This window comes from Prinia subflava, chromosome 2 (genome assembly GCF_021018805.1).
Source record: "Prinia subflava isolate CZ2003 ecotype Zambia chromosome 2, Cam_Psub_1.2, whole genome shotgun sequence".
Lineage (NCBI taxonomy): Eukaryota > Metazoa > Chordata > Aves > Passeriformes > Cisticolidae > Prinia > Prinia subflava.
Window position 1 is genome coordinate 79,588,982 of NC_086248.1, and position 24,458 is coordinate 79,613,439.

General features: G+C 40.0%; 1 protein-coding gene across 1 annotated transcript in view; it reads right to left on the reverse strand.

The window, feature by feature from the left end:
- SYT14 (synaptotagmin 14) overlaps nucleotides 1–7,883 on the reverse strand; it is an 88,145-nt gene extending 80,262 nt beyond the window's left edge. The window contains exon 1 of the mRNA XM_063390744.1: nucleotides 7,787–7,883. Coding sequence (XP_063246814.1) covers nucleotides 7,787–7,799 — 13 coding nt within the window. The 5' untranslated portion in view covers nucleotides 7,800–7,883. The remainder of the gene's footprint in view (nucleotides 1–7,786) is intronic.
- Between the last annotated feature and the right edge of the window lie 16,575 nt (nucleotides 7,884–24,458).

The window sequence follows — 24,458 nt, forward strand, 5'->3', positions numbered from 1 at the left end:
ATGATAAATTACTTTCCTGCTGAGAATTGTTTTTTAATTAGCATTTTCATAAGTTTGGATCACATTCAACAAACGTTTACTTAACATTTTATTCAACAATAGACAACTATTTTTTCCCTTGGCAAACCCACGACATTCCAGTGCGGAACCACAACACTGAGCAGGTTGAGTAGCAGGAAAAGGGTGCTACAGTGTAGAAACATAAAACAGGATACAAGTGGTAAAGCCTAACACCATGTTAATGTTGCCATGTCTGAGCACGTGGAAAAGCTAAATGCTTCTGCTAGGAATGTAAGAGACCCAGGAAAATCATTCTTAGGTTAAGAGTTTCATACAACATGCTACAAATTTATTAAAAAAAGACAGCTATAATGAAAGACTTCTGGGTTCCATATACCAACAAATCTACTTGAAAAACTGGCTCACACCACAAACTGAATTTAGAGGAAGAATCCGGGCTTGGATGAACACACAGCCAACTATGGAAAACAATGGAAATGAAATGAAAAAGAGTAATGGAAAATAAACAAAGCCGAAGACTTTCACACAACAGCAAACCTACAGCTCCATCAGTGTTTTTCCTGAAAAGGTTACATACAACCCTCACTCATGGTGTAAAATCACCTCTGCATTCCTTCAGCACACTTATTGACAAGTTTAGTCTACAAATAATACTGCATAAGTAAAAATTGAAATGTTTAAAGTTGAATGCTGAGAACTAGTAAAAAAGCAAACTAAAAAGCAAACAACATCTGAATTTATAAGGAAAGAGACAGTAAGGTAAAAAATTGCTATTTTATATACTTGTTTATATGTTTACATTTTGTGCCATTTTGGTCTCCTCTTCGTCCCACAACCTCAAAGAATAAAGTAGAACCACAGAAGACACAGACAAAGATCAAAAGTCAATAAAAATGGCTAAAACACAAATGGTTTCCATACAAGGAGTGACTTCATAGACTAAGACTCTTGGACCTGAAAAAAACCCCACAACAGATGGTGGACATAAACAGGTGAATATAGAACAATTATTCACTGTCTAACCCACTAATAAGGGAAATAACTATCAGACTAAATTAGCAGCAGACATGTTCAAGTGCAGAAGAGTAAAAGTCAGAAATCTGTGTTCTGATTTTGATACAAACTCCTACTGTAAAGATTGTCTTCTTTGCTTGCACTATTTAAAAAGATCCCTATCTAGTAATTTCTTAGCCTAAAGATAGGTTACCTACCTGTCCTAAGAACATTTTGGGTTTTGTTATCCAACTATAAAAGTTATGACAAAAATCAAAACTTTTTTTCATAGGAAATACTTTTTAAAATTATATTTGTAATCAACAGAAACAATGACTGATCAATGAATTAGCAGTCAGTGACAACTGATCAAGAACAGCACAGCCATTTCTGTTTCTCAAACAAATATTGCATCCAATCCTACCCACACTGAAATAAATGGAAGCATCTATATGGACTGAAAGCAGCTAAAAAGAGACAGATTTGCTAAGTTAAGTCATAAAGTAGAGAGGTTATTTGGGACCTTTTCCCCTCAACATGAAAATAGTATTACCTCTGCTTCCTTTCTGTCCAGAATGACCACAAACTTGTCTTTCCCTACTCTTCTGACTACTGAAACGTAATTAGCACTAAAAAAATTACTAAGTTCTTTATTTCACCTTGTTCTCAGTCAAGTACTTCTTCATGTAAGTGTTACTGGTAGAAATGAAGAAATACAGTAAACATAACTAGCAATAGAAACATCGAGTATAAATGGTTCAAATCTGACCTAAAAACTACATTTTTGGTTTTTTACTAAAAATAGAAGAAAACCAGAAAACAACTTCACTGAAAATGACAAGAAGATTAAACATACATTGCCAAGCAATGTACAATGCTATCAAATGTTCAGGAACTAAAAAAGAAGATGTCAACAACAAAAGCTGACAACAAAAACAAGGATGAAAAATTAGTATGACTTTTAGCAAATTCTTACAGTTTTTAATTAACACCACTAATCACTACTCTAGAGCAAAGTTTCTCAAGAGAAAGTAAGCTGAGAAACATTTTTCCTTTTAAAATGACTTTATGATCTATGGAGAAAAATATAGAAATAGTTTCAAATGTTTCAGGTTATGCAGTAAATGTGTGATATAAAGGGAAATTACTACAAAGAATTTGTATTGCAAAAGATTCCACTTGGTAGGAAAACTGCTTATTTTAGCCTACAGAACAAAAGTACCTGTAAGATGTGTCAGTCATACTGAATTCACCCCTTTTCATATCAAAGATTATTCTCCTCTGCAGAATGGGACCTATTAGTTCACAAACTCAACACTCATTTGCTCTTAGAATGAACTTTCAAAATCCTCCCAAAATTTCCCTTTCTTATTCTACAGATTTACACAGAAATCATGAAATGTCTCCAATCTCCAAGAGTGAAATGCACACAAATTAGGAGTTTCAGTGATTAATTGCTGACTTGAAATCCACCTCAACTTGTAATATGCAACATAGACCCTTGGCCTTTTGCAGTTCAAAACCTGACAATATTCAGGCAAAAGTTTGAAAGTATCAGCTGTGAATCCCTTCCATCCTTCACTACAAAAGCTGGAAGAGGAATAACTAAATTAGGCTGAAGAGAAAATAAGGCCTAATGGTTAAAATAGTTGAAAGTTCTCTAGAAGACAAAACTCTTTCCTTTCTAAGAGGTTTCCTGTATTTGGATGGTAACACAGGCAAACATTTTTAAGCAGGTAGTGACTGTGTGCTTTCTTTCCTGCATGCCCATCTTGAAAGACAAGAATTCCAAACTGCAGAAGTGCTAAGCATTAAAAATTAGGAGAATTCAAGAAAAATTTCACTCTGAACACATCAACTGTTCTTATATTAAGTATGATAGCTTCATCTCAGCCCACGGGGAACTTGTCAAAAAAGAAGTCTGTAAAACATTAGAGATTAGGCGGGGTTTTTTAAAAAAGGCTGCCCCCTTTGTTATCTAAAAGATAAGAGACCTGCCAGCTTTCATTATTTCAATAGTTTCAATAGTACAACGTTGGTCGTGTAAGACAATCCAACCAGAAAACTGGTGGTTTTGCCTATGGCACAAGGTTTCACTGTCATCAGCAAACAATGCAGGAAATTATCCTTACAATGACAATACCAGGCCACACTCACTGAATAGCTTCCACCACAGTCACTGAATAAGCATAAGGCAGCATTAAACCAATCCTGTGCGGCCGATCCAATTTGATACCTTGGCATGTGATCCACCACACAGTTGACAAAAAGTGTTTAAAAGTGGGCCTAAGTACAAAATATGTCTTCTTGTATTTAGGCTTCATTAAATACTGATGACGCTGCTCAACCCCTGCCCTGGCCACACCACCTTGGATTCAGAAGCACTACTGTCATTCCAGGTCAGCGCTAACTTGAGCATCTCCAGGTCACCTTACACCCTTCTAGTGCACCCTGTAGTGACACCTGCATAGCCCAGGTAACCGGGAAGTCAGGATAAAACTGTTCCCCAGGCCAGATTCAGCCTACAAGCTACACATGATACTCCTACTTAAGCTCTGTAAGCAGCTCATTGCTCTGTTGTTTCCTTTTCTAGATTCTGGAAATTTGCAACTAGACATAGTTTTCATGTGACCTATATGAAGCAGCGTTCCAAATACTCTTTCTTTTTGTATCCATAAACAAAAACTAGGTTCATTCCATAATTTTTGTCTTTTTTTCCCCAAGGAAATGAGGGTTATATAATTAAACAGTTCGCTTCCTGCCTCATCCTTTGTTTACAAATTCTCGGGCTAATTTAAGACAAAATTGTCACAAAGTTTCAAGAGCCTAATTTAATGTTTCACAAAAATCAGCAGTCAAATACAACAAAACACAAACCCCACTGAACACAAGGACAGCCCACCAGCTAATAAACCCCTGTGCAGCACACACAGGTGGAGCTGCCTGCTTCAAACCAAGCAGCTGGAAGATGGGGAAAAAGAAGGAGAAACAATCTTCTCAGAAATCTCAGAGAGAACAGGACACTTCACAGACACTCAGGAACAAAATGATCAGAAAGTATGTACTTGGTAAAGACCTTGACCTCCACATCAGGAAGGAGAAGTGTTAAACTGATAGGAGCACAGGGGGAAAATAGGGGACGTCATGTCCATTAGTCTCATTACTCTATCAATAACTTATTAGATGACAACACCACACTGTAATTCTTTCTCCTCTAGATTCCTTTGATCTGTACCACTCACTATTCTCTTTAATACTGCTTCTCATTTCTTAGCACTAAACTCCTCACAATGGAAACCATATGAAAGAGTTTAAAATCAAGAAGATTTTAGCTCAGTCTGAGAAGGTTCATCTCCAGGTGTATTCCCTCCTTGAAAAATGTAAACTTGTATAGCCTGTCCTAGATTACAGCATGTTTAAGTGCAGCCCAAAAATATGGTAAAAGTAGATTCATGAGGATATACAAGACACACAATTCTGGCTTAGGTTATAAAACATTCCACCTGTGACCTTTAACATTTCTTTACCCCCCTCCTCCATGCAATGGAATGTGGTTTCCATTCTCCTCCTCACCCAGACCTCAATTCAACAGACTTCTCTTAAGGAAGGCACCAAAGCCTTGCTATTGCCCAAAAGAGGAGAAGCAGCATAGATCAGCCAAGTTAATGCTGCCAGGAGGAACATTACCACAGTGGTGCTGAGGGATTCTCAGAAGTCACTTTCTTCCCCACTCCCAGCAAACTGCCAGAAGACCCCAGGCTTGGGCAGAAGTACATGGGAGGACTTTAATCTCAGACTGCCAACCAGTCTGGTTTTACTAGTGCTTTCAGTTTGGCCTTACTCTCTATCATATTTAGCAGCTCCCCATTGTGATACTCTCCATATTAATCCTGCCCTATGAAAAAGTAGAAATATTAAGCAATAAATAATAAACCAGAGTTTCTAGTAAATACTAATTATGTTTTGGAAGATAACTATACAGAAAATAAGAACTGCAAATACAATTCTTTAAACTCACTTGAGCCAAAATTTTTCCAATAGAGTTGCTCTCTGTTGTTTCCTCACAAATCTGAGATTGCCTGACCTATGTAAACTCTAACTGGATGTCTTTGACCTGATCTACAAAGATATACAAATGGAACATGTTTTAATGTGACATGAACTTTCTAGAGAAAAAGATGCTAACAGTTCCTGCAGTCACTAGATTAGGGCTTTGAACCTGGTCACATGAAGAATACTTGTGTTTTAAACAAGTATTGTTTAAATACTTGTGTTTTAAACTTCTATCAGTGAGCGTAACAAAGCACTGACATTGACCAAAAGGACACTGGCCATGGCCAGTGTCACCCTGGTTCTCTGTAACACTTCACACAAAATGCGTCACTTTTACAAAAACTTTGGGCTTTAGTGTTAGCACTACTGGAAGCTGGTATGCTGAAAAAGTGGCACTGGAAATGGTACTTTAAAAGATTTTTAAAAACATGTAAAAGCAGCTAACAAATTCTATATTAATTTGAGCTCTTTTAATTTTGTGCACTCTTCCCATCTGTGTCCTGTTTTGAAGGAGTTTTGAACTATTTAATATTTATTCTTCAAAGAGAAGTTTTCAGTCTTGCTTATTTTCTCTGCCTCTACCAAAATAAAGAAAAAAAAATTTAAAAACCTGGCTAAATGCAGTGCCCTTAAAACTGAGCAAAGTATTTTCTCTGTTTACTTAAATAAATTTATAGATTTACCTTGATACAGTGCAAATTCTATATTTTGACAATTTAGACTAGAAATCCCTTGGTTTGATGCTGCCTTCAAGACCTAATATTCAACCCAATCTAATTCATATTTTTAAACACTGCTGGCCAGAACACATTGTTGCTAAAAAGTACAGTCGAGGCAAGATACTGTTGCACAAACAGGAGAGAGAGATCATCAAAGTAAGGAATAAAAATTGTAACACCTACCAACAACTCTACAGCCAGTCAGTTGAAAACAAAGAGGAAAAGGCATGCCTGCTACAGGCTACAGCAGAAAAATACATGGTATTTGCTGTATTCAGGAAGAGCCCTACATCAAAACCTAGCAGACCACTTCCATGACTGGAATGTTTTTTAATCCTACCTCACATCTAAACGTAAACTATGCACCCAGTTTTCTCAAGAGCTGAAGTCTGAAGCTGAAGCTGTTTTCTAAGTCTTGCCATAATAAGAAGTGTTGCATTATTTTCAAATGCTAGATTGCTGTATTCATCCATGACTATTTGCTTTAACTTTAGAGAAATAATACCCTAAATCCTCTGAAAATATAACACATGAATTTCACATACTGTGAATATTTTCAGATCTAACAGATCCTCACAGATTTCTGGGATAATGCTGCCTAAAATGAAAACAGAGACAGATTTTGAAGGATAATTTTTTTTTTCTGAGCTCAAGTTATGTAAAATGTCCAGACCCAGCAGATTTTTTTTTTTTTTGCTATCTTCTTGATAACATTAAGAAGACTTTCCAGCAGAAAAGAACCCAGCCAACACAAAGCTGGCCAGCTCAGACTCCTAGTGTGCACAGCTTCCAAAACAGGGTGAACACGCAGCTTTGCTTGATCAGTGCAACTTCTCCTTACAGAGGCCTGAATTACTAATCCAGGGAAACTGACAGCAGAGAAGCATCCCACATGCGAAACAAACCAGAACAGTTTGTTTTCCCCCACAAACACACTGTTTTCCTAAATCTTTTAAGTTATAACAACAGATGCTTTCAGGAAGAAACACTTCGGCAGAGGAAGCTGTATACCTTAGGTCCTTGTCTGGCTAGAAATAAAGTTCGGTTTGTTTGGGATTTTTTTAAGGCTTTTTAACGAGGTGTAAAATTACTCTCAGAGTTGAGAGGAGAGGATTCAAAGCAAACCTCAGAAACCCTGCCTTTGAAGATGAGCATCTCCAAACAAACCCAACAAGTGTCTAGTACATCTCGCTCCTTTGTTGTTGTTGTTGTTTCTAAGTGATGACTAGAAAGATCTGCGGACAGCAGCTCCTGTGCAGCCTGTTAGCGCCCAGCAACCGGCAGAGAGCAGGGAGCATCCCTCGCCTGGGGACTCAGTTTTCAGAGACTCCGGGGCCAGGAGAGTGACAGCGACTTTTAGAGCAGTTGGCAAAGTCCCTGCGGGGAGGGAGGACAGGGCTGCGCACCTCCGGCACCGACCTTCCCGGCCCGGGCGGTCCGGGACCCGGCGGCGGGCAGGGGCGGCAGAGCCCGGCCCGGGGGCTGCGCCGCCCGCCCCCGCCTCCCGCCGGAGCAAGGGCGGCTCACGGCACGGGGGATGGATGGCTCCGTCCTCCTCGGGTCCCCTCCGCGACGCCCACGGGCGCACGCCCGGCATCCCCGGGGCAGGCGGCGGCGGAGGAGGAGAAGGAGGAGAAGGAAGGATGCCGGCCACCGTGCCACGGATTTATTTACCCCGCTCGGCTCCTGGGCACGGAGACGGGAGGAGGGAGCACCCCACTCACCTCTCCCCCATCATCAAAGAATCAAAGAGCCCTTGACCCGCAGCCCTCGCAGCCGGGCCGAGGGGGACGGGGAGCAGAGCAGGCGCCCCCCGCCGCCCTCCTCGGCTGGGGTCCCGCTCGGCTTCGGTGCGCCCCCACCTCCCGCCGCGGTGGGAGCCCTGCCTCCCCCCGGAGCCGCCCCTCTCCCCGTGCCCGGGGGAGGAGAGGGAGAGGAGGGGGCTGGGGGAGGGGAGCGGTTCGGGGCGAGAGAGAGGAGCCGGTTATTGGCCTACTTACCATCAATCGCCATGATCCCCGGCGGGGTGGGCCGTACCAAGCGGAGCGAGCGCACGCAGCAGAGGCGCTGCCGGGCGCCGCGGCTGCCAGGCGGGAGCGGCGGGAGGGGCGGGGCGGGGGCGGGGCGGGGCCGCGCGCGTCACTCCCCCCGCCACCGCCCGGGCCCGCCCGCCGCCGGCAGCCCTCGGGCAGCCCTCAGCCCTCACGGCCCCGGCGCCAAGGCTGCCCGCCGAGGGAAGCTGTCCGCGGTGCTGTTCCCTGGGTTTCCTTCCCAAGGCTGAAATAAACCCCAAAGCTCTGAGGGCACGAAGTGTCGGTCAGCAAAGCCGTGCTTCACAAAATCACAGAATATCCTGAGCTGGAAGCGACCCAAATGGATCCGCCAGTCCAAGTCCTGGCTCTGCACAAGACGCACCAAGAGTCACGCCGTGTGCCTGAGAGCATTGTCCAAAAGCTTTCTGAGTTCTGCCAGGCTTGGTGCTGTGACCACTGCCCCGGGGAACCTGAGCCAGTGTCCAACCACCCTCTGGGTGAAGAACCTTTTCCCGATATCCGATCTAAACCTGCCCTGACACAGCGTCAGGCCATTCCCTCAGTCCTGTCACTGGGCACCACAGAGAGATCAGTGCCTGCCTCTCCCCTTGCCCTCACGAGGAAGGTGTAACTGCAGTGAGGTCTCCCCTCAGTGTCCTCCAGGCCGAACAGACCAAACACTCACAGGTTGTGATCAAACCAGCTTGGTTCATTAAATTAACTAATCACATTCATAACTGCACAGAGCTGCTTGTGGCAGCACTGGTACTGCCTCTACAGATTGTCTTTTCCTGGATTCTTTTCCCTTTCTTTTAAAATGCTATACTGAAACTGGCTTTTGGAGGCAAGTTTAAAGGGAGTGGATTCTCCCCCTCTATTCCACTCTTATGAGAACACACCTAGAATACCACATCCAGCCCTGGGGCCACCACCATAAGAAGACTGTGGACCTGTCGGAGCAGGTCAAGGTGCGTTGGAGCTTCTGTTGCTACTCCTTCCTCTGTCCCATCCACCACAGGTTCTTCCTCTCCCTTCCATGCCTTTTCCTCAGCTCTCTTGTACTTGCACCAGCCCCTCTTTCCCTGGAGTTCTGCAGTTGTTGTCCCAGTCAGGGCATCCTTATTCTACACTCTCCTCCTCGCCTCCCAGAAGTGGCAAAAGGATCATCACAGTGAGCAAAGAGGACAGGGCTCTTCATCACAGAGCAAAGAGACAAAGGCAAGGCCCTGCAGCGTTTACCACAAGGATCCAGAAGGACGTGTGAGGCAAACCATGCATGGGTCCTGCAACTAATAGAGAAAACAGCTGAGCAGATAGCTTGTATTATGGATTTTACATTGTAATCTTTTACAGGATGTAGGATGTACATCAGATTCTGTTGCTGTGACAGAAAGTTCTGGTACCATTTGGAGCTATAAAGCTCCATTACTTCATGCAAACAGGTTTTTAATACATGGGTAGACTGGCCAAACATAGGAATATTTTCATAAGATGGTAAGGAGGAATACCTTTTGTACCAGTATCATCTTTCTGCCAAATATTTAGTCACTGTTCAAACTCTGGAAGCATTAATCCCCTTCAGCCTCACAGCCTTCAGAAATCTTTTGTCATATAGAAAAATCAATGTGTTTTCTCAAATTTGTTCTTCCCTTCAGGAAAAACAAACAAACAAACAAAACCCCACAAACTTAAAAGTGAGACATTTAAAAGCACAGTCAGTCTGAGCAAAATGGCTGTCCTGAAAAATACAAGTCCCAAATGACAAACATATGTCCAGACCAGAACCAACAGTAAAAAAGGTTTCAAAGAGAAAATGTCAGCAGAGCTTAATGGCAAATATATTTCTCTGTACCAGCACTGACATTTACTTCAAATACCCTAATGATTTGCTGTTCTTCCTCTTCCATCCATGTCTTTGCATCTCTCCTGCACCTAGAAAATGTTCCAGCCCCGAAGCTTTCTGTAAAATTTGAGTTGATGGCCATCTTCCTGATGATATTACTGTATTGAGTACAGGGATGAAGATTCCGGTGGGATCAAGTACATAGTTAGAGTTATTATTCTTCTCGGCTCAGTTTTTTATTTCTCCCTGCTTTTGGCAGCATCCCCAGTACGAAGGAACTACCAGTCAGATGTCATCAAATCTTTCCAGGACACAGACATCCACCCATACAGAATCCAGCATATAGTTTTTAAGATGTTTAAAAAGTCGCCCAAAATTTTTGGAGAGCCTCACATGTCATCACGATTCCATGATTCATGTATGCAATTACCATAATAGGATGTAAAAGTTCATGTCATTGGACAAACTCTTTTTGAAGGTGAGAAAGGAACCTATGTTTGTGAATTAGTGACACTAATGATTGTAACTCTTGGTCCAGGGGTTTGGTTTTCAAAGCATAAAAGAAACACATAAGTTCCACAAAAGTAATGAAAGCTCAGTTTGGAAAAACAGTTTCAGGACAAACACGATTCCACATCAACAAAGAGATGGTGTGAAATATATGTGTAAGGAACCAAAACACAACTTTTTGGAGCTATGCTAAATCAAATATGTTCTATTTGTGCTTAAGTTTCACAAGTACATGTTTAAAATTTCTAAGATTTATTCAAACAGCAGATACTCCTGCCCACCACCATAACAGTCTCGTTTTTTTCAATGCTACCAGGAGGGACAGATCTTCAACAAACATCTAAAATTCAACTATTTTAGTTTTGTTCCTATGGTGTAATTGAGACTGTGTAAACCGTAGCTTCATCCGCTCCCTGCACAAAAGGAGCACAGCTGGTCAGTTTGGATGTATATGAAATTTTCTACTGAATCCAGTGGGCAATTCATTCTGCTGGAAGCATTTACATGTGATCCCACAAGTATGCCCTTTGCAGAATAGCACAGCTGCACACAAACATGACTACAGCTCAACTGCAGACCTTAAGTAAAGATGATAAATCTTTAATGCACAAACAATTTACAGGTTATCAAGAGTTCCCTGCCAAAGGGAAGAACCAATTTTGACAACAGATTTGCTGACAGCAATGCAACTATTTGACAGATACTGGATAAATTTAATCCCATAAGCCCTAAACTTTTCAACAACCTACCTACACAGGAGAAGCTTCTCCCACTGCACTGACGTGAAGCCACTTTAGCAATTAAAACCAAAAGCTGCTGGAAACCTTGGCATGAGTGCCCTAGGAGGAAAAATACATTAAAGATCCATTTAAGGCCTGATCCTTGCCAGACCTTTTTGGATTTTCTTTTCTATTTTAGCCATAATCTTAGTACTAAACCAGATATAATTTAAGAGACTGTGCTTCATGAAAACTTAGAATATATGTAAACCATGGCATGTGTGAAAAGACTAACTGAAGTGTTAGAAAACAGGGACTATCAGTAACCAGAAAGGTTGAAGCCCTAGATTAGTAATCTGCTAATTAAGATGCCTATAATTGTCATTGCAAACAAAATGAGTTCACAATTGAACAAATAGTGGAAGAAAGTTTCCAAGAGCTGGATGTAAATTTTCCAGTGGAATGTTGTCATTTCTTTCAGCTCTGCAGAAACACAGTGGTTTCACTGAAATGCTATTGTGGAAGCATAATATCCAATATATCTTGGCAAAATATCCAAGATCTTGCATTTCAGATAAAAACTTTTAATCTCAAGATTTTTTCCTTCACATTATATTTTAACATAATAATGACATTAAAATGAAACATTTTGATCTTATATAGATAAGATCTTTCAGTTAGAAAACCCAGTCTTTTGTTGAAATTTCACTTAATGGGGCATTCCAAAATTGTCTGCATGCAGCCACAGCTCCTTGTGTATTTCTCTCTGGTTGTATTTCAATTTAGAAAGAAAACAGATTTTTAAAGAAGGGATCAAAACTCCCACAGAACTGAAATTCAGGGGTTTTGACCAGGAGCCTTTAAAAAGTCCCAGCAAGAGGCACAATGAATATGCAGTTCCAGGGTGTTGTCTCCCTGAAGATTATTTATAAGAATGCAAAAAAACCTGGTGCAGTAATGTTGAAGAGACAAATAGACAACATCTCTAACCTGCAATATTGAAGTTAAAACATGACCTCTGAAACATCTTCAAGAAAGATCTCCAAAGATATTGTTACTCCAGCAGATGAAAAGATGGCTAAGAATTGTAATACAGTGCTGTGTCCTAATTGATTGGGGATATCAGTTTACAACTTCCCGTAAGGATTTTTGGCAGCAATTTTATGAACACTGCCAATCAGATTTGCAATCAGATTAGTTTTGCATGCACAGTGTTCTTTATTAGGACATTAAATACCTGACCTTTCAATATTAAGGTCTGCATTATCAAGTTTTTTGGCACTAAGTAAATAACCTGTGACTCTTATTTAGCTTCTCATAGTTTTTGAAAGCTAGGAAAGACAACCTGAGCCCTCTGGAATTGCAGAGCTACATGTGGTAAGAGTGATACACCAGATACACTCAAGTCTCCACTTCTTGGAAAAGAAACATAAACCTGACTCTTGAAGCAAATCATTTGGCCAAATAATAATGTGTAACTTCATATTCACAAATAAATGATTGAGAAACTGGAAAATAGTGTCTCCAGCAGCACCTTCTTTCTGCCAAATTTGAGACTCCACAAGGTCAGATTTCCAACTGGGATACAGTTGGAAAAGGTCCTATGAGGTAAATCAACATGGAAAAATTTTTTATCAGATTCATACTCCATTTGCTACAGAAATAAAATTGAAAACGAACAAAAATGTGAATTTTGATGTCTATTCACTCTAGTGGATGTTCAGTTAGTTGTAAGTCACATACAGACTTCAGAGCTGGATGGATAACATAATGACTCTTACTGGTGCACTCATAAAAATCTTAACTGGCTCAAGCCACCAAAGTTAATACTATTCCACTGTGTTGCCTTGCACTGCTCCAAAACAAAAACCTCATGAAGGTCCAGCTAGGACTATTGAATGCAATTCCAAAGAAATGTGCCAATCACTGAGCACATGTGCTCACACAAACTACAGAAATGGTAAACCATAAGTGTGCAAAAAAAAGTCGTATGCCAAATTCACTCACAATCCATTCAGACATGCCAGCTTTTCCATGAAAAGCTGAACTAATGGTGGGTGTCCTGCACATGTAGTTCTGTGCCACTTACCTCCATCTCTCCCCAGTGGGACATCTCTAGGTTTATCCCCATGTTATCCTCTGCTACATTACCAATGTTAACAGGATATGTTGCAATTATTCCAGAACTTTGCCCAGGCTGTTTGAATGGCTGAGAAGCTGTCAAATGAAAGGTACAAATGATGAATTGTCATAATTGCTAAGTTCTCCTGACCTTTTCTTCAATGAGGACTAGTTTCATCCTCTTTCCTCTACACAGTAGTTTCCTTGAAACTGGAATGAGCCTAAATATTTCTGGGATCTTGATGAACTTAACCAAGAGTTCCTGTGCTGAGGCTTCCCTCAGCTTTCCCAGGTAGAAGCACATTTGACAAAGATAAAATGTTCACATAAACCTAATCTGCTTGGGAAATAAGACTAGAAATCCCAAAGCAAATGGCCTTCACAACTCCATAAACATAATCTGCTTGGGAAATAACATTAGAAGTCCCAAAGCAAATGGCCTTCACAACTCTAGAAAAATATGAAAAATTAATCATTCAGCTACACTTAAAAAACAAAGCATACATTTTAATGCAAATTTCCAACAAAACCCCCAGTGTTCTTGCAAAAACAGGTATCGCATACAATTATCCCAACACACAAATGGATGGGGATTACTGTGCTTTCTTACAGAAGCGCTATGTCAACATCTAATTAGAGAAGCCACAGTATTAAATAGTGATATGAAAACAGGCACATACATAGTATGAAAGCCACACCTAATTTTTGGATGGAAAAAATCTTCTTCATCAAAAAGCCATCAGAGGTAATACCATGGAACAAAATCAAATTCAATCTCCGTTATTCATACTTAAAATATTAAAAGGGGATTGAAAGATATGATCCAGTTCTCCTGAAGTGCTATTTTTAGAAAGAACAAGGTCCTGAATGCTAACAGCCTATTGGCCTGGTTCATGCCAGCATAAAATGAATGACCTTGCTGTCACAACCTCATCTGAGAGAGAGGAGAGGCTGCAAATGGTGTGAACAGAGACTGAGCTGCAACAAGCTGTAAAACCACAGCATACATAGAGGCAAAGTTAAAGCTGTCACAGTGTTGGTTATTAAAATATTTAAATCTCAGACTGCTTGAACAGCACAGAAGTTTTCCTGTCAGGGTGTTCTTAAAGCTGGTTGCTCACCAACTGGCACTGCGAATGCAAGAGTGGGAGAGATTCTCTTCCCTGTGGCCCAGGCAGCTGGGAAAAGTGGTGCATGCATAGGTGGTGGTGTCAGCACGGGGAGTTAATCACACTCCCAAGGAAGGGGAAGTGATAAGAGATTCACAAGGTGGTTTATAGAGCTAGCTACCCACAGCATGTATACCAGTCCTGGTTTATTGACTGGCCCTGGCCAAATCAACCCACAGTTGCTGTTCTTGGCTAACCTTGACAAAGTCACTCCTGTTGCCATGAAACAGCTTCCTTCACTCTCACTCTTCATCTCCCTCTAATTGCCTTTAGTGCACTCCCTGCCTCCCTGCTTTGCTTCTCTGCCCTCCCACCTGTAACCTGGTTCGCTCAAGCCGCCACTCCTGGCTTGTGCTGAGTACTTTTGTGTAGCTGCTCAGCATGCAAAGGAGGCGAACCTGATCTCTGAAGAGGGGGGCGACAGTGTGTAGCAACAAAAGAAAGTGCTTGACAAACACTGTCCCCTTAGCAACGATAAGGCTGTAGCTGCAGCCAGACCTCTTAGGGTCTCTCTGGAACGAAATGGTATCCTTAACCATTCCTGCTGGGAGGCTTGTGCTAAGTATATAATCTGCATTTCATTTCTCTGTAATTGCAGCAACTTGTTTTGTATATGTTCCTGCACAGCTGAGAGCTCAAGCCTGTGGAGTACTAGTTACTTCCTTTCCCACTGAATTTAGTCCACAGGAGCAGTATTGTAAGAATATTTTTTAAAGAAATAAGGGTTCCAAAGGCTGCATCCATCTAATTGCATGTTTCTTTTTACTGATAAAAGCTTTAGTCTGCCTTTTAATTATTTAAAATATTTCAAAGTCATCCAGCAACATATGATCTACTCTGACTTTTGGACTTAGCAGAGCTGTTCTAAATGCTGTTTCTGAACATACGTTCTGTTCTTACTTTTAAAATAACTACCAGAATATGTCATTCATTCTGATAGCACCACAAATATTCTATTGATGCATTAATGGCATTTCTGAATCTAAAGAAAAAATTTTACTCAAAATGTATGAGACCTGCAGAATTGTTAAAGTCACTCTTAAATGCAGGAACCTATTTAAATGCATTTTTTAATTTACATGTCTATTGCCTTATTAAAAGGCTTCCTTCCATGAAAAAAAATCAAATTATACATAAACTGGAAGTATAGTGCTGATTTTTAAAAATCTCTTATATACAACTACATCAAGATTAAGAATTTTGCAAAAGAACTGTAGAATGACAATGTTAAATTATTATGTATATTAAATACTCAGGCTTAATCTATATTTTTAAGGTAATTAATAACAAGCTACTGAATTAGTTCTTTAAAACCATTCTATATTTGCTAGCTTAAGCATGTGCTTTCAAAAATTGCCCAACTTCCAGGAATTTAGCTGTAATTTAGCAGAAACTTTCCCAGAGATTTCTGAAATACAAATACTTATAAATGGGGAACTTCGCAGAGGCAGAAATGATTTAAGAAAAAAGAAAATTTGGTAACAAACTAAACTGAAGTTATTTTGCCACTCAAGTACGTAAAACAAACTGTTTTAAAGCCGATCAACCTGCTTTCTCCTTCTCTAAGACCCAGCTTCTTCCATTAGAAGAAATAAAGCGATATATATTCCAGTCTGACCTCCTTAATTCCCTTAATTATCCTACAGATACCCCATGGTAATAAAGGATTTGAATACTGAAAACTTACATTTAAATGAGGAGGTTGTCCATGGAGAAATATCTTCTATCCTAGAAGAGTGGATAAGTAAACATGATTCCTCCAGGGCATGATGGCATTAGAGCAGGATTGGTTTGGTAGGGGAAGGATGAGTTGTGTTTGTAGAGTAGGGAGCCATATGAAGGGGCAGTAAGGTATTAGTCATATGGCTTTAAAACCTCTATTTCTGTTTGGTGTGAGTTTGACTTAGTCATAAACTTACTTCAGCTATCTAAATGTTTTTCCCAAAAAGATGTATCTTAACTTCTCTGCTTTTCAAAAAGCTCGATGCAGACATATTAAAATAAAAGTGTTTAATTTGAGATGTGTTAAATGACCATCTAGTATTCACATCTTTTCTAAGAAAGGTAGATACACAAGTACCTTCAGGAAAAGAATGTAATGGAAAATTCAAAGGATATGTGAAAAATATTCACAAACCCACCAGGAAACTTTAAAAATATTTATCCTAAATCCCAAGTTACTGAGCTAGGTTTATCATTATAATATTGTTAAAACTGTGAGGCAATAGCTGTCTAGAATGGTGCTTTCTAACTTTCTGCCTTCTTTGTTCCTTTCCAGTATTAAACTTATTTTTCATTCTTTCCAGCTACATGTTACCCGTATCTGGAGCCCCTCCACTGCTGATCCCAATCTACACAATTACTTTGCCTTGGCAGTTCTTGCTGGCTCCCAAAAGTGTTTTCAGTCCAAGTGAAAGCTGTATTCTCTACCACCATTTTCTTTGCCAATTCTCCCAAAGTCATTGGTCCTTGTTGCTGGTTATCGTCTGTGTGCTCCTTTGCCCCTCTTCTACACACATTTTCACCCTTGCTAGGTCATTCTTTGGCTCTGTGTTTCATTTGAACCTGCTCCCAATATTCTTTCAACTGCAGCCTATGTGACTGTCCAATAGAGAAAAGTACTCCACTGGAATTATATCACTATAGTTTAGGACAGGATTTGGGCTTTCTTTAAGTTATTTAATGAGATTAATCACTCGTTGCATAACAGAACATTTTAGTCAAAGAGAAGTCAAGTTCCTTTGGTTACATCTTCACTGAATCTATCCACACAATACTATTGCAAGCAAATGAAGTTACCCTTATTTTAAAGATAAATAACAGTGATATAAAAGCTGTAATCACATTGCCCAGTAAAACAGGACCAGGGACCTTCCCATGTCTCTACACTGGATGTCTCCACACTGTGCATGGTCCTGGGTTCTTTTGTCTCATGAACTGCTTCTGTGGTCCTATGACATCATCACTGTAGCCATGATTTTTTTTCCTACTCAGATGTCTCAAATAATGTAAGAGCTACATACAATCCACTAGAGTGTGTATTCTTGGCATTTATTGATATATGGGTAGGTGTTGCATGCCATTGGGTGGACTATGGTGGCACAAGAGGCATTTAAGGGTGACAAATCTGCTGGGAACGTGTTGGAGAACTATAAGGGTTACAGGGACACAGTACAGGTTTTTCTGTACTGCCCAGTGGCAATTTGGTGTGACAAATTTGTCACACCAAATGTCTTACAAGTATTTTATGAGGCTAAGGATCAGTATTCCCTGAAGCAGGGCCCTGTGCTTACTGGGTGGGCTAGGTGTACTAAGGTTGCCTTGCATATCCATCCTCCATATCCAATGGAGTAGATTTTTCTTATACTAACTAAATTATGTAAAGTTACACATTACATGTTGCATTTCAGGGTATAGTTAACACAATGATACTTACACCTGGCAATTCAGATCTTGGAAGATGACACCATTGTAAAACAATTTGCCTTTGTTCATTCTCTCTGTGGAAAAGTTGCTTCCATGAGCCATTAGGGAATTTATTTTCAAACAGATGTCATATTCAGCAATGCTTTTCTGGTGGCTGAGTTCCCTTGGGTTAGTAATTTTTTTATGAAAAGTGTGCTGGTATTTCTGTTACATATCTCTAGCCTAAACTATGGTTTGAAGCAAGTACTTACTCATTTAGCTGTTAAAGCCAGTAAGATTCACAATTCACAAACTGTGGATTAGTAAACAAACTGAATTAATGAACTTACACAAATCCATAGACTTACATTAAATGAACTCCTATGCAGACTGTAAGAGGCAATGGCATATGGGTCCTGATGTTGCATGGAAGCACTGTGCCACTAAACTCTAAGGTCGCTATCAGGCACTGACAAACAGAAATCCAGCACATTCGATCTAGCAGACCAGTGCCATGAATTAATCCATCCAAATGGCTCCTCCTACCGGACCTTTTCCTTGGCACAGAGCACAGGTCTCTTAGGAGAGGCAAACCTGCTCAAAGCTAGACAGCCAGCATTTGCATGGAAGTTTTTCCTGCCATGACAGCACGGCCAACAGTTTGGAGCTGACAACGGGGTGAGCTACAAACCACAAAATATTCTTGGCTGATGAAAAGAATAATATATAGCTAGGGTACCTGATTATTGAACCATAAAAGCAGTGAGGGATTTTTGTCTTCGCATCCTCCCTCACTTACAAAACATGCCCATTAGGATTATTCCCTCCTATTGCTACCACCTTTATAAAATTCTCCTGCTTCATTGTGTCAGCATACTAAAACTTTAGCTCACTGGAGACAATGCTGTTGCACCAAATGAGAATTAGGAAACAAATTGTCTTTTGCAATAGTCACACAATAGAGGACAAATGGCCACAACAAAATCACGACAGAGCCTCCTGCAACTCATAATTAACTTTTCCTTGGAATGAGAGGAACATGCTGTCCTGTTTCAAAAATAACAGTGTGCTTGGTTGTGAGCCAGAGTCGGTGATAAATACATTTCTGATTACAGTCAGCAACTTAATTTACAAGCATCTGATTAGAAGGGGAAAAAAAAACCCACCAAAAAACAACCTTTCAGAAAATATAGTGATATAAACAAGACAACTGTGATCGAGTGCACTGAGAACAAGGTTGGAGTCATAAGACTTGGTATTCTCACTGCTGCCACTAATCTGCTGTCTGACCATGAGCAAGATATTGCATGTCTTTATCTCAGTTTCTCTGAGCTGGTAATCAGCTATCTGTGGGCACACCTTAAAAATCAAGGCTTTAGCCTTGATCTGTGAGTAAAACATCCTGTTCATATAGAAAAATGTTCCAGAATTTTGAGGATAAGGTTTCCACTTCTAGCGGTTGAAAGTCCTTAACTGCATTATACCCTGTCTGCAGGTATCTATACTGGGGAATTTTAGCAGAATTATATGCCCACATGATACAATTAAGGCCACAGGAGTAGAGATAAACCAGCTTTATGCAGAATTAAGATCCATGCTGTACTGTCCCAGTCACAGGCTTTGCCACAAACTACACTGGTCTTCTAAAAGTCTACATTTGTTCCAAGCCAGCATATTACAGCTGTATCAGATGAGCCAGATCAGAAAAATGGATATCATTTGTCTTCCAAGTTAATGATCAGACATTTATATTTAAAGATAATATACTGCTCTGGGTCCCAAATGAGCAGCAATATGTGACTGAACAGAGAGTATGCAATTACGTGCTGATGTTCAGCACTGACTCCAGTGATAAATGTTTCATTGTATTAAAAAATATACTGAGCTGTAACATCAAAGCTAACTACTAACCCTCTAAAACTTTGTGCTTCTGGAAAGGAAATAAAAATTTGCCATTGCTGTCTGTGAGTAACCATACAGCCTTTTTACTAATAACTCTAATGGGCTGAGCCTTTCAGCATGGCATTATTTCAGTTGCCAAATTTTACCATCTAGTTTTCAATTGACTGTACAGTTGTCAAATTTAAAACATTTGCCCAACATTTTCCATTTTTAGCCTCAGCCTGGAAAGTTTAGACAAAATTTTTGCTGTTTGTGAGAGCATACCCAGGGTAAAAGATCATTTCAATTAAGTTTACTTATTAATGCTTACATTTTTGATGTCTATTGGCTGTATTACTTCCTTGAGTCAGTACTGGGATTTGCAAGAAGTCAAAGTCTAAATCCAACCCACTTTTGTGGTCCCCTGGAAAGTCACAGCAAGACACGTTTTTAAGGTGTTCCTTATGCAGCTGAAAAAGGAAACTTCAAAAAAAAAGTTCATTGTTTGTTTTACAATTGTTTGCTGGAACAATTTTTCATGATTTATCTTTCCAAATTTTCTCGGTTCTAAAACCAATTTTTTAAATGTTATTGGAAAAGACTTTTTTTTAATGTTTTGGGTACTAAAGAGGCAAGGAAAGAGGGAAAAAAGCACCATGTTTCACTTTCATATGTGCATAAATTAAGATCTTAAAGCGAAAACATACAAAGGATCTGACTTTCAAGCTTTCAGATGCATTATCCCATCTGGCTTACATTTTGCCCAGAGAAAGAGATTCTGCTCTTTGGGGACAGGGAGAGAGCAGCACTCAGGAAGCATGTTCAGCAGGGTCTAACCAGGCTTTGACCTGTGGAGCGGTGCTTCTACACTGATCTATGGTGACAGTACAAAAGAGTGCGTAGGAGGCAAGAGGAGGCGGATGGTTTATGAATCCATGCCAACGCCATTCCACTGGCAAAATCCCCTCCTGGGGAAGGGAAGCTGTTGCAGAAGCTCCTGCACGCTGGAGGCTGCAGCTGTGTGCACGGAGTACTTATGCTAATTTTGCCCAACCTGGGAAAAGATCGGGGGTGGCTTCATCACTGGCACAGAATAATTCTGCTGAACACTTTCATTTGTGCTCAGGGCAGTGATCAGAATTAATTTCTGAGAACTGAATCTATGAATATGAGTGGAGAAATAATCAGTTTCTTTTCTACCACACAATTTAGAGATATCTGAGTTTTTCCACTGTGTTTTAAGGTCCTGTTGCCATAGGAGGCATAGAAGTTGTGAACAATGAGCTGCTGCTCAAGGAAAGGACTGAGGAGTTGCAGAGCAGTGGTTCACAAAGGGACACAAAGGCAATTACAGAAGCTGCAGGGAAATGAAATAATTTTTCTTCTATCACAATGCTTGCCATTTCTGTTTTGACACTGGTGGCACAAGAATAAATGCCAAGAAAAGAAATTTAATCTACATTCAAAAAAATGATTTTTAAAAAGACAGATCAAACCCTGTTCTCAATACATAGTGACAGTGTTCTCAAAAAGACGGGCTGCTTCATGTAAAAATAGTCATGGATTAGACCTACCTACTGCCTGAATTTTATCTTAAGATCAATATTCTTTAGAACTACTACAGCTTACATTATTTTCATCTAAAAAGGAAAAAATATTCTGGTTTTTATTTACCTGATACTCAGTTCTTTAGATACTGCTTTCTTTTAAATCTTGTGTTACATAGTTTTCTAGTGTTGATTTCTGTGCCTGGCAAGCCAAGAGAAACTGCTATTGTGGGACCCTTTTACAGCTTGGGAAGACAAAGTTAACAAACTTATAACTTCCAAGTACTTACATGAGGAGCCCATTTGCCAAAGAATTACATAATGCTCCGTTTGACTGCAGTGGCTCTTAACAACACGTATTTTATAGACAGTAGTGCACTTCTAGGGCCCAGGCCAAAAGATCTTGTTCATCCATTGCTCATTAAAATGTTGAATCTTTAATAGAAACAGGATTGGATCATTGCTATAAAACTATGTAAAAATGTACAGAGGTTTGATTCTGGACATATTCCATTTTGTGTCACTGAAGGTAAATCTCTTTTGCAAATGCAGGAAGATGAAAATGCCTTTATATTTCTGCCTACACCCACCTCAGCTTACTGCTGCTGACAGAGAGGCTACTGCAAATGTTGAGGTTTGTCATATAATAACCAAAACCTCTTGGATCTCTGGGGTGGGAACTACAGTAACAATTATCAGCTTCCAATCTGTGTTCCCATGAATTGATGCGGTGACACATATTTGCATTTCTCTGATAGCAAATGATAGGGCATACTAATAGCTATTTTAATAGCTTAACAATTATTTAAATTAAGGTTAACCCTATTACATTTCCTATTAAATCAAGGCAGTCATTTCCCCACCTCCAGTGGAAAGAACTACGTGGTGAGGTTTACATGTAAGAAAAAGTCTCTCAAGTTTTCTCACACCAGCTCCTGGTGAGGAAGACCTGGGAAAGGAAACTCTGGCTCCTGAGCTCTTGCCTATTTCCCTTGAAAGAAAGAAAGCAAGCTGAAGAATAAGAAAGCATCAGGACAGGAACCGTGTTGGGGCTTTAAGCGAAACGAGACCACTTCAAGGCGTTTCATAACATTATTTATTGCTGCAGTCTCATCAAGAGGTGAGAACATCTTCACCATACACCAAAAGTCTGTGGTCAGTGGTCAAAAGACCACAATATACAAGGTCTTTTAAAGGTAATTAGCCAATAAAATACTGCTACGAAGAATGTTTTTACTTTTACACCAATCTCTAATTAATTTGTCTTATACATCTCTGTTGCAGTGCAGACTCTCTTGACTAACCATCCAATGACACAAATTTACAGTACTACAACTTAAAACTTCATATTACCTTTATAACTACTTCTATACTTAAACTTTAAACTCTAAAACTTTCCACTGCTTAGCTTAATGTGTTTCTGTCTAAACTACAAACTCACATTTTTACTTATGGTCTCTAAACTTGGAAGCTTTTTCCAAGGTCTCAGGTTGAACTCTGTACTCTTGTTTTGTATTCGGGCCTGCATGTACAAGATTTTGAGAATTTTCTGGGTCTGGAATTCCCACAGAACTGTTCTGAAGCAATAATATTTAGCTTTGCTGATGCATTTTTGGCTTGAGAACCCTCTGGACATAACCACCTGACACATCTGATAAAAACAACCTGGGGCCCAAATTCTGCCATAGAAACTGGATGCTGGCCATTAGAAAGGTTGCAGGAGAGGGCACATCACTATCTCTTTTCTCTGGAAAAAAAAAAACCAGATGGCAACACCACATCCACATGTGCAGAAGACCTCAAGGAACATAATCTCCTAAATGGTATGAGGGAGCCAAGAAACCCAGAGGATGTGTCTTGCTGAGCGCAGATCAGGGGGATTTGCCCTTCAGCCTCCCTTGCTTACTTTTGTTCAGCGAAGTGGAAACAAAGGCATATAAGTAACCCCAAAGTCTCCCTTCATATCCCCAAAGATTAAGTGATCCCCTCACATTTTCTGGAATGTCAGCCCTTGTTCTTCCTTAGCCTCTAATTAGTTTATTGCAATTGGATGGCCATGGAAAGAAACACACACATTCTATTATGCAGGCAAAGGTTTTATCTCAGAAACCTTGGGACAGTGAAATGAGAAGCACAGCCATTGTTCATTCTCACTGTTGACTGATTCAATTTAGCTTTAAATGTGTAATTAATTTTACTACTATGGAAAATTAATTATGTTTTTGTTATAATGAACAGTATTAACCTAATTAGTGACCACAAAAATTCCAAAGCAAAGCACTTAATTATATTAGAATTATGAGGGTAAATATTTTCCTAATGGAAAACTTCCAGTAAAACAGTAACGTGCTTGAAGGCTACAAGCCCGAGAAACATGAAGCATTTGTAAAATGCCATCCATAATGAGATTCTGATTGCTAACTCTGCTACACAAGGTAATAGTGTTTGTAATATGATGTTAGAAACATACCCATACATCACGACTAAGCTATGCAACACTTAAATTGATGCTTTTAAGATTCAGTTCACCAGACACAGCAGAAATCATTTTCAATAATGTCTTTCTCTAGCTCCCAGACAGAAGTGGTGTCCCTATCCCTACAGCCACTGAAAACTGTTTTGGGGACAGGAAAAAAATCCTTCCCTCAACTTCTTGTCCTTCATGTGCAATCTTTTTTCTGTTTATAACCCCTGAGTATCTACTTCCAGCCCTGCTCCTGCTCATTTCTCTGTTTTTCACTCTTCACATTTCCTGTAACATTTTTGTGCACAGCATTTTCATAACTCAGAAAGGAGCTCCTGCACCCTGGAAAACACAGGCAAGAGACGCAGCTTAGGTGGGAAAATACCACCGCTAAATCACAAGGCAGCTGTTCTTGCAATTAAAGGACAATCTCTGAAGAAACAGCATTATCTTCTTCCAGGAGACATATCGCCCTCCTAACTTAAGCTGAAGTCTCTTGTAAAGGATTTGCATTACAGTGCCCACAGAAAACATCTGAACTCCATCTTTTTTTATTAAAATGAAAGTTATGCGTGTGGCTGTGTTACCCCACACAATCCTTCCTATAATTAAGGGACACCAAGTAACCAAAAGAATCATTTCAGTTCCCCTGGTATCATGTGAGTTATTCAAAACTCAATCTGACCCTCCTTTCACTTACTTAGTTACAAAAAGCTTTCTTTTGCATGCATAACTTGTTGCAAGCACTGTCCCAGATTTAGGCCACTTTGTAACACATGGAATATGTTTGTCAATGTGATCCCCTCAGGCCACCTAACATTGCAATTAAAGTATTTATTTGAGATAAAAGCTTTGTATTGAATTAGAAATCGATCTTCCACTTGACCTGATAGTATTGTTTTATGTATTCATGTGCAGGTCTCTTTAGAAACCTCTTCCATTAGTGTGCTGGCCAGAGTGAGTGACTGAAACATCCCCAT